Raw genomic sequence first — 12,038 nt, forward strand, 5'->3', positions numbered from 1 at the left:
GACTGGCTTGTGCGGGTGGCACATAAAAGACACCATTTCGAGCGTGGCCGTTTTCGTGCGGGTGACACGTAAAAGCACCCACTACACTCTCTGAGTGGTTGGCGTTAGGAAGGGCATCCAGCTGTAGAAACTCTGCCAAATCAGACTGGAGCCTGGTGTTGCCATCCGGTTACACCAGTCCTCAGTCAAATCGTCCAACCCATGCTAGCATGGAAAGCGGACGTTAAACGATGATGATGATGATGATGATGATGATATATACATACACACACATACATATATATACATACACACACAGACACACACATATACATACATACAAAACAGTTACAAAGAATATAGAGACTGGTACATCTTCAAATTTTTATTTTATTTTTAGCAGTTAATTACAAGACATAGTTGGTTAAAATGACCAACACATTTTTCTGCTGCATAGACAATGTGCAGTTGCATAGGCAACCTGCAAATATTCTGCTATGCACCTACATTCAAGGTCTTTCCACAACCATTGTCTGAGGCAGAGATCGCTCACCTTACTATGTTTTCAGTTGGGCTGTGTAGCTACGGTATAACTTTAGTTACTAAACTGCATGTACAGGTTACCAATACATATGGTAATTCAAGTTATTTTATCATCAGCCATAATGAGTGGCTGTGTGGTAAGTAGCTTGCTTACCAACCACATGGTTCCAGGTTCATTCCCACTGCGTGGCACCTTGGGCAAGTGTCTTCTACTATAGCCTCGGGCCGACCAAAGCCTTGTGAGTGGATTTGGAAGACGGAAACTGAAAGAAGCCCGTCGTGTGTGTGTGTTTGTGTGTTTGTCCCCCCAACATCGCTTGACAACTGATGCTGGTGTGTTTACGTCCCCGTAACTTAGCGGTTCGGCAAAAGAGACCGATGGAATAAGTACTAGGCTTACAAAGAATAAGTTCTGGGGTCGATTTGCTCGATTAAATGCGGTGCTCCAGCATGGCCGCAGTCAAATGACTGAAACAAGTAAAAGAGTAAAGAGAGAGAGTAACTGTGAATAGAATGTCAAGGGAGGTAACTAAAGGTAGGCATTTCGAGGGGCGACTAATCTTAATCTAACCGTCTGTTTTATGTTTAAGATTAGCCTTCTCAGTAATCGCTGCCATCAGCATGTGTAAACCATTCTGTCTGAAGGAAATTAAAATTCTTAGGCACAAGGAACAGCAAACAGCAACTCTAACCAAATTACTTTGTGACCACTCTGCTTTAATTACTCAAAGATCTTGGAAGAAAGAATCGTTCACAACTTCAGTTTAAAACTTTCTTATTTCCAGATCAATACTTCTGGTATTGATAAAATTTATAAAGAAAAAATATGAATATTGAATAAAAACCAGAGACCAAGGATACTAGTAGGAGCTTTTCCTAAGCAAAAAATCATTTGATGTAATTTTCAAATTTGAATCTGTTTGTGTGTCATAGAGATACATCATCATCAATGTCCACTGTTTCATACCTGCATACGTCAAACAGAATTGGTAGATTGTCTGTGGTCAGATGTCCTTTTTGTTGCCAACCCTTACCTCTTTCCAAGCAAAGTAATATTTTCCATGGCCAGATATGTTTTTCGCACAAGACTGGAAACAAAGAACCTCATTTGATGATGGTGATGTTCATTTACATCTATTATGTGATGTTAAGACAAGGAGACACACACATCTGATGAGCTTCTTTCAGTTTTCATCGACCAGATCCACTCACAAAGCTTTGGTTAGTCTGGGGTTATGATAGAAGACATGCCTCAGCTGCTACACAGTGGGACTGTACCCAAGATCAGAAGATTGGGAATCGAGCGTCTTCTCAGCTACGCCTGTATGGACGTAATTATTTTCATTGTACTATTTAAACACTTGCAATTTCTCTCTACAGTAGAATGTCTCTGGCTTTATTCCATTGATAACATGTTATCTATTTGGATAATTTTGAAGACTTAGTGTTACAAGGTACAACACTGAAACCTGCAGACTGGCTAAGGACTCATGACTCCGCTTTGTACTTTCAACAGCATATGAACTTATTCAAATTCATAGAATTTATTAATCCTTTAGCATTTAAACTGACCATATCTGGCCAAAATGATCTACCTATTTTATCCTCTCATATTTACCCTACATTGTCATTCTAAAAATAAACAATCATAATATCAAAATCTCAAAGCTACGGGGCATGACTATTTTACATCAATGTAATTAAATAAGCATTACATTTGACAGAGAAATCATCATCATTAACATCGTTGTTTAACATCTGTCTTCCATGCCGGCATGGATTGGACAGTTTGATAGGAGCTAACCAAGCAGAAGACTACAACAGGCTTCTGTGTGTTTTGGCATGGTTTTTATGGCTGGATACTAAAGGGTTAAGTATATACAAATCTGATGTAATTATGAACTGAAGACAAAGAGGGTAAAAAGAGACAATTAAATGATAAGATGACATCAAATAATGTTCATCTTCTTCTATTGCTGCTAACCAACCTTGAACAAATCTGACATCTTGAGTTCTGATTTCAAATCACCAAGATCAACTTTGCCTTTAATCTTTACAGAGTCTTTAAAATACCAGACTAGTAAGTGAATGGATAAATTTGTTAGTGTTGGATGGGGTGCCTTGCAGTAGTTGTTCTGGCTTTTTGTGTTCTGAGTTCAAATCCTATCATAGTCTGCCTGGATGGTAAACTTAATCTGTCACCCATTTTAATATGACCACCTACCCTGTGGGTGCCTTTAGCAAAATCCACTCTGTTGCAAGCATTTTGGTCAGGGCCCTGGTTTAAAGGTATCTTCACCTCCTTCCCACCAATCTTGGTAACCCTGCAAAGGCTCATATGCTCTGCCTTAATGTTCAGGAGCAGATTTAACTTTTGACTGATTTTCTTTGACTCCTACAAAATGAAGAAGCCAGATTTCAGTTCCTGAGCAAAGGTGGGTGCTTTGGCTAGTGTGTGTGTTATCATCATTATCATCGTTTAAGGTCCATTTTCCAAGCGGGTTGAAGTGTTTGATAGGAGTTCGCCAACTATGCTCTGCTACCAGGAAGGCGGCGAGCTGGCAGAAATGTTAGCACACCGGGTGAAATGCTTAGCGGTATTTCATCTGCCGTTACATTCTGAGTTCAATTTCCGCCGAGGTCGACTTTGCCTTTCATCCTTTCGGGGTCAATAAATTAAGTTCCAGTTACGCACTGGGGTCAATGTAATCGACTTAATCCCTTTGTCTGTCCTTGTTTGTCCCCTATATGTTTAGCCCCTTGTGGGCAATAAAGAAATAAGGAGTTGGCCAACTGGGGAACTGTTCAGACTCCAGTTGTCTCTTGTGGCATGGTTTCTATGGCTGGATGCCCTTCCTAATGCCAACCACTAGTATGTGTGTGTATACACACACCCATTTTTCTGTGCTTGTATGGGCTAGATGGAATTTTGTCAAGGCAGACTTTTTTGATGTGAATGGCTGTGGGTTGATGCATGTGTGCATGCAGTTCTTTGTTGGAAATGTAGCAGTACCACCTGATGTTCTTGATGGTTCTCGGGGCTCTACTATCAAAGCTGTCGATCCCCTTTGCCAGGGTCATTTCTGCTCCATAGAGGAGAATGGAGAGGGCCAATGTGTTGTAGATGCTTTACTCTCCTTTGACACAACAGCTATGGGCTAGAAGAGGCCTCGTGGTAGGCTGGACGTGATTAGGGAATATCTCCAGAGGCTCAACATCACCTTGGAGGATGCAGAGAGGCTAGCACAGGAATCCCAGTGATGAGAGCACTGATGATGTGGACCTGGTCAGAGCTGTGCATGATGATGCCTCTGAGACCGCTAATCTGGGATGACCCCAACCCCATCAAGCAAAAGCATGAAGCAAGTAAGGAAGATTTCAATAGTCAGGTGTCCTTTTTGCTGACCCTTATCCCAAGTAAGGTAATATTTTCGTGTGATTGGACATATATGTATGTCCATCCTTCCTCTTGATGCCAACCTGCTTGAGACTGCCTCAGGTTCAGTGATATAAATTTTCTATTTTAACATGGTGTAAATTAATACTTTCAATCAAATTTCATGTTAATTTATGTTCCAAACACCAGCTTAATTATGACAAAGTTATTCTACTAACTTCAAAGGCAGTGTTTTTTCAACTATGGTAACAAAAACAGTATACACACACACACATGTGCACGCACACACACACACACACACACTGTTACTATCTAAAAAGTTATTTGATTATGTATGTGTGTGTGCATGTGTACACACACACACGAACACATGTATATATGGCTTCCAGCCATCTAACTCCTATCTATATCAGGTAGGTTAGCCAGAATGTTTGCCAGAGATGTCCTCATAGCTAACTCATTGTATTCATATTCCTTTTTCAGTCAATCATAAATGCTCTGGACCAGCTGAATTTTTTAGGGGCTGTGGAAAAGAAAGAAAAAATCCAGGTAAGTTGTAGAAAAGTTTGACAATGCATTTACTGTTTGCTGTGAATCTACAGTTGAGCCATTAAGGTTCCTGGCCACTAATTTAGGGAGTAGAGGAGGTGGTCACACTACTAGCATTTTATTTTGCTGTATTTGTTTGTTTAAAGTGTTTTACCATTCTAGTATGGGTTTGGATGAAGATATAGTTGAGGTTGGGTTTTACAGCTGGATGCTCTTCCTCTTGCCAATCCTTACCTCTGTTTAAAGTGATATCTTTATTCTCGTGTCTTGGAATATGCAGAGCAGCAGGCCATACTGTCAACACAGAATCAGATGTCATACTGTCAACATAGAATACCAATGTCAAGTTTCTTTCTATCAGATTCCCTCTTTTTTTTTTTTTCAACATACCAGAGACCCTGGGTCCTTTAACCCTTTAACATTTCATCTGGCCATATCCAGCCCAAATATTCTACCCGTTTTATGCTAAAACTGACTAGATGCAACCTCTGACACCCACCCTACACTGCCATTCTAATAATATACAAGCATCCCATTGAGTGCTCAAAGCTACAAGATAATGCGGGATTAATTCAAAACAATGTGAATAAATAAGCAATCATCATCACCATCATCCTTTAATGCCCGTTTTCCATGCTGGCATGGGTTGAACAGTTTGACTAGAGCAGGCAAGCTGGAGAGCTGCACTCGGTTCCAGTCTGATTTGGTTCGGTTGAATGGTTTTTATGCGGCAGTGGCACAGCACTCTTGCAGGCCAATCCTTTTCACTAGGGGAAGTGGCCTTAATGCCTCTGATGTGGAAGATGGAGACATCTAAATGCTAAAGGGCTGAATAGCAAAGTCAAATTTAGTGGGAGCTGATCCCTGAATGTGAAAAGATATCAACAGATACCAAAAGGAATTATGTCTTCCACATCAGCCCTTTTATTGTCTGAGACATGTTGACCTGCAGATCAATTAATCAGGGAGAAGAGTTGGAAAGTGTTTAGAAGCAATTGCATATGTTGGAACAAAAACAGTTTATGTATGAGCTGTAGTTAGCTTAGTGAAGCTATTAGTATAAGTTTTTTCTGATAATGCATATTGTCTGTCACAGTGGCTCCCTAGTACCTCATGGTCCCATACCATTATTCCCCTAGGCAGTTGTGAGCCAAGGTTTGCATGTTGTGTCTCTCTCTGCGAGTGGTCATGCCTTGGTGCCCATTAAACACTGCTAGATAAAAACAGTGATGACCTTATAGTATACAGTACCCAGGTGCTCTCCATATCTTTGGAAAATGGTAAAAGAAATGGCAGAAAGCAATGAATTGAGTAAAGTGAAATTGCAATGATAGCCAAAAGTTACTTGCATAGTACTTAAATAAAACACTAGGGAACAGTAAAAGAGTTGGAGAGAGGAATGGGTGCATAGGCATGACAACTTAGCACCACTAAACACAAGAAAACAGAAAAATGAACTGTAAAAGAGATATAAAGAAGAATGTTTAAACACAACAACTAGCTCCACCATTTTTAGTTAAGTCTGTTGAGACATAAGCCTAAAGCAGTGGTTCTCAACTGGGGTGCGTATATAATGCCTGGAGGTTCATGCAAACAAAATAGTAACAAAGCAGTAGTGTTTTAAGGGTTCATGAAAAAATATTGCCAGAAACAGCTTGGTTACTTTCTATGACATTTTACACAGTTCAGCCTTGATAAACAAAATAAGAATTTTGAAAGAACTATCTATACGACTAGTTTATAGCACCATTTGAGCGTGATCGTTACCAACGTCGCCTTCGTGGCACTTGTGCCAGTGACACGTGAAAAGACATTCGAGTGAGATCGTTGCCAGTACTGCTGGACTGGCCCCTGTGCAGGTGGCACGTAAAATATACCATTTCGAGCGTGGCCGTTGCCAGTATCTCCTGACTGGCCTTCGTGCCGGTGGCATGTAAAAGCACCCACTACACTCTCGGAGTGGTTGGCGTTAGGAAATGCATCCAGCTGTAGAAACTCTGCCAAATCAGATTGGGGCCTGGTGTAACCATCTGGTTCACCAGTCCTCAGTCAAATCGTCCAACCCATGTTAGCATGGAAAGCGGACGTTAAACGATGATGATGATAATGATGATGAAATGACTGTTGGAGTCTACCAGAATAAAATACTAATCCAAGAGATCCATAGATAAAAAATGGCTGAGAACCACTGGCCTGAAGGGTTACTCTTTGATAGAAAAGCAGTGCACTTGCTGTGCACAAATAGACAGTCCTCAACAGAAAGAAACCCAGCAGCCTGCTGCATCTAGGATGTTGGACTAGTTGGTCTTAGAACCACCTTTGTTATAGAAATTTTAGTCAATGATAAAGATATGGCTAGTAGGGATGGTGCACCCTCTTCAGCACTTAAGTCCTCTTGAGCAGATCTTCAACTGTTAGTATTTGCATAAATAAATTTACAGGCATATCTGCTATTTGGTGCCCTCGTTTGTAATTTACTTTGTTCACAAGTTTCTTAATTATGCATATTTTTGAATGAAATTTTGAAGTGATACATTTTTGAAGCGTAGATGTTGATTATTTCGTTTTTGTATTTGATTCTTGATGTAAACTCATGTTGGAATAGGTTTTGCTGTATCTTGGGAGGGTCATTATGCCAATAATAAATACATGGACTGTTTCTTTTGAGTTCAAATTCCATCGAGGTCAACTGTGCCTTTCATCCTTTCAAGGTTGATAAAGTAAGTTCCAGATGAACACCGGGGTTTATATAATCTACTTACCCCTCCCCCAAAATTACTGGCCTTGTGCCAAAATTTGAAACCATTATTTACATAGATGTATATATATATATATATATATATATATATATATATATATATATATATATATACATATACATACAAACACATACACACACACATCGAGCTTCTTTCAGTTTCCTTCTACCAAATCCACTCAAAAGTCTTTGATCAGCCTGAGCTTATAGTAGAAAACACTTGCTCAAGGTGCCATGCAGTGGAACTGAACCTGGAACTTTGTGGTTGGGAAGCAAGCTTCTTAGCACAAATCCACATTTGAGCCCATACTGTAACATTCTTCCCAACGCCTTGCTCACAGTCATTGCTCTCTCCTTTCTTTTTTCCTATTCTCCTTTTCACTCGTGTCTTGGAGAATGAATCTTCAATCCTCTGAGTTACAAAACAGCCTCACTAATGGTGGTGCCATAAGAAAAATCAAAGTAGTTGGTGTCGTGGAGGTCATGAAGCTCTGGAAACCATGCTAAAACTTAAGACATTAGCACAGCATGTGGTTCTTCAACTTGTTAGTTGAACTATGCAACCCATAATAGCATGGAGAGCAGATGTAGAATGTTGTTCATGATGATGATTGTATATGCGTGTGTGTATGGTTGTGAGTGTTTGTGTGTGTGTTTCATTGTCATCAACATTATTTCTATGTCTGCTTCTTCTGTGCTGGCAAGGATTGTCCAATAAATGCTTCTTGAGGCAACATTCTGCTCTTCTTCATGTCAGTCTGTGTTTCCAAGGAAGGCATTTCGTTCCACTGTTCTTTGCGGAGTTGTGAGACATGAACAAACACCACGACTACTCAAATGGCTTCAGGATGAAGACACTAAAAGAAACCTACACACAGAGAAACCTTCACACACAGCATCACACATCACAGATTTCTATGCACTTCCTCCCTACTGACTTTCACTCACATGGCATTAGGTTTAACTTAAAGCTATAGTAAAATACACTTGCCCAGGGTTCCACTCTGTGGGTTTGAACCTGAAACTGCACGGTTGCAAAGCAAATATCTTAAACACAGCCATGTGTGTGCTATACATGTATGTGGATATGTGTGTGCATGTATTTATGTGTATTTATGTACACATAGGAGGTAGCGGAGTATGAGAAAGAGGTTGAAACAAGAGACTGATGTTTAGAGATTCGTGACAACTCAATTCCACAAAATATATAGAAATAGATTGTGTGTATAGCTGTACGTATGTGTGTTTGTATGAAATGGGTGTGTCATGAAATAATCTGCAGTGTGTGTGTTCTACAAAGAAATCATCAATTATAACAACTATAATTAAACTCAGTTAATTGCAACATAGAATTGGTTACCAAGGGATGAAACAGTGCAACTTCTTCAAAAATAGAAATTGCAGTACTTTTTTTCTGTCTTACATAACAAGTTTTATATTGGTTACCCTGTTATAAAAGACACAGGGTGTATGGTATGTGTATGTGTGTGTGTATACATACATACATACATACATATGCTGTGTTGCTCACAGATATTCTTTGTGTAGCTCATCTTGTTCAACAATATTCTAAATGTCATCTCCACTAATAAAGTTGACCTCATTCTCGGTGTAAGTGTAATAACCTCCTACACGTGTAAGATATCTGGTACTGCCCCCCCCCCCAAAAAAAAAACAACACTGTATAAAATTGTCAGTTCAGCTTGTCTCAAAGTACCTTTAACTTCTTTCTAACCTAATTTTTCAAAAAGCCAACTTAAAACCATTGAAACCATGTAAAGCAGATAATGTATTCGCTCCACCCTCTTCTACATTTCACTGACATGATCTGAAACAATACTGCTTGTTTGTTTTACATCTGTTTTTCCATGTTAGCATAGGTTAGATGTATATATTATTGAAGCATTGTTTTACAATTGGATGCCCATCCTGTTGTGGACCATTACCTATTTTTATTTTATGTAAGAAATCTCTTACTCCATATGTCTTTAAAGACACAAAGCACATGGACGGTTTGTTAATAGCAGAAGTGACAGTACCACCCGTCATAGCTTGCAAGTTTCACAGAGCACAAATGTAAATGAGCACATGCATGCACACACATACACACATATAAGTGTGGCTGTGTGGTAAGAAGCTTGCTTCTCACTACATGAGTCCAGGCTCAGTCCCACTGCATGACATCTTGGACAAGCGTCTTCTACTATAGCCTTGGGTCAAGCAAATCCTTGTGAGTGGATTTGGTAGACTGAAGTCCATTGTGTCTATGTGTGTATATATATATCTGTGTGTGTGTCTTAAGTATCAAGCTTAAGAAAAAAAATCAGTATTGGGGTCAGTTCTTTTGACTAAAAATTCTTCAAGGTGGTGCCCCAGTGTGGACACAGTCTAATGGCTGAAACAAGTAAAAGATAAAAGATATATAAACTGATTCCTCCTCATTCAAGGTTTGTAGTTTTGCAAGCTGCATGGTAACCTCAACAGTGCTGGTGATGCAAAAGAAAAAAAGCATCCAGTACACTGTACAGTAGTTGGCATTAGGAAGGACATCCAGCCATAGGAACCATACCAAAGTAGACATTGGAGCATGAGGCAGTCCTTGGACCCATCAGATCCTGTCAAACTGTCCAACATGGAACATGGACATCAGATAAAGATGATGATGGTTGTCATCGATGATGATGATATAATTATATCCTGTACTTGTTTTAGTTATTAGACTGTGGCCATGCTGGGGCACCACTTTGAAAATTTCTCTACGCTTGCATGGGTCAGACAATTTGTTGAGGGAGATTTTTGTGTCCTTTTGGTGACTTTCACCTGTTTCCAAGCAGGTAATATGTCCCCATGGCGAGACAAGCTTTTCACAGAAGACTGGAAATGAACACCCTCACGATGAAGCTTATTAATATCCATCATGCAATGTCTTGGCAAGAGTACACACACACACACATATATAGCGCTAGACCAACCAAGGCCTTGTGAGTGGATTTGGCAGATGGGAACTTGAAAGAAGTCCTTAGTATATATATGTGTGTGTACACACAGACACACATATACTACAGCTTCTTTCAGTTTCTATCTACCAAATTTACTTAGAAGGCATTGGTTGGCCTGGGACTATAGTAGTCTCAAATGGTTGGGAAGCAAACTTCTCAACCACACAGCCACACCTGCGCCTATTGACTAATGTAACAATTATAAAATCATGTCTAATTTATTGTAATTATAACAGAATGGTGTCTGTTTTAATTTCAGTTAACATCCATTGGTAAACAAATGGCTGCATATCCTCTAGATCCACGACTTGCGAAAGTAATATTGGTTGCAAAAGATTTTAATTGTTTGTAAGTAAATATAATTTTAACACTCTTATATATTCATTCTCTTATTTTATGTCTGTCTTTCCATGCTAGCATGGGTTGGATAAATATATAGTGAAGTATAATTTTACAGCTGGATGCCCTTCTTGTTGCTAATCCTTACCTGTTATTTGAGTTGAGGATTTCTCATTACTCTCCTCTTTGAAATTACAGAAGTGGCAGACAGTTTGTTAACAGGGATTCCACTTGTGTGATGGTGATGCTTGTGTTTATAACTCTCCCATGAAGTCAAGACAAGAAGACACACATACATGTTTGACTTGTTTAAATCGTTTTGAAGTGAGTAGACAGAAACATCATGATCGACTTCATGCAATCTTAAGCAGAGGCATTGACAAGAACCAGCTTCAAATGATTTCCGGTGGCACGTAAAAGCACCCACTACACTCTCGGAGTGGTTGGCATTAGGAAGGGCATCCAGCTGTAGAAACTCTGCCATATCAGATTGGAGCCTGGTGTAGCCATCTGGTTTCACCAGTCCTCAGTCAAATCGTCCAACCCATGCTAGCATGGAAAGCGAACGTTAAACGATGATGATGATGATGATGATGATTGTGGATTTGTAGCATGTAGCAAGACGACATAAACCTAATCAAGATTGTCAGTCAGCCTCATAAAACGTCTCTTATATACTAACCAATGCTCAGTTCAATATCAAAATAAAGATCCCAAGTTGTGGAATCTTTGTCATTTATGACAATGAAATCTTTTATATATATATCTATAAAAAATCTTTTACTGTTTACTTGTTTCAGTCATTGGACTGCAGTCATGCTGGGACACCTCCTTGAAGAACTTTTTGGTTAAATGTATTGACCCCAGTATTTATTTTTTTAAAGTCTGATACTTATTCTATCAGTCTCTTTTGCCAAACCACTAAGTTACAGGGATGTAAACACACCAACACCGGTGTCAAATAGTGTGGGGTGGGTGTCAAACGCAGACACAAAAACACACGTATATATATGATGGGCTTCTTTCAGTTTCCATCTACCAAGTCCACTCTCACGGCTTTGATTGGCCCAAGGCTAGAGTAGAAGACACTTGCCCAAGGCGCAATAAGTGGGACTGAATCTGGAACCATGTGGTTGGGAAGCAAGCTTCTTACCATACAGCTATGCCTGCTCCTATCTCTTTCTCTCTCATATATATATATATATATATATATATATGTTGTTGTACTTGGGGATGGTCATATTGCCAGTTTAGCCAATAAAAACACACGCACTGTATATTTGGTGTTAATTTGCTTCAGCTTTATATTACATTAATCTTAATCTTATTTCGGCCAGAGTTCTTTCGTCACACTTCTGTGACCTCATCAGTGGTCCTTTGCTTCCTTCCTTCTTATATGTGTCTCACCTTGCTAAATATCAGCCATTTTGTATTTTGTATTCCTATTGTATGTGTCTACGCATGCGTGTCTTTC

The 12,038-nt window shown here is 39.5% G+C and overlaps 1 protein-coding gene across 1 annotated transcript in view; it reads left to right on the top strand.

Annotated features, from left to right (window-relative positions):
* The window catches only part of LOC106875905 (ATP-dependent RNA helicase DHX33-like), a 69,611-nt gene that overhangs the window by 18,580 nt on the left and 38,993 nt on the right, over positions 1-12,038 (top strand). Inside the window, 2 exon segments of the mRNA XM_014924223.2 lie at positions 4,403-4,468; positions 10,485-10,573. Of these exon segments, the coding sequence (XP_014779709.1) occupies positions 4,403-4,468; positions 10,485-10,573 (155 nt within the window).

Source organism: Octopus bimaculoides, chromosome 21, assembly GCF_001194135.2.
Source record: "Octopus bimaculoides isolate UCB-OBI-ISO-001 chromosome 21, ASM119413v2, whole genome shotgun sequence".
In the NCBI taxonomy this organism is placed as follows: domain Eukaryota; kingdom Metazoa; phylum Mollusca; class Cephalopoda; order Octopoda; family Octopodidae; genus Octopus; species Octopus bimaculoides.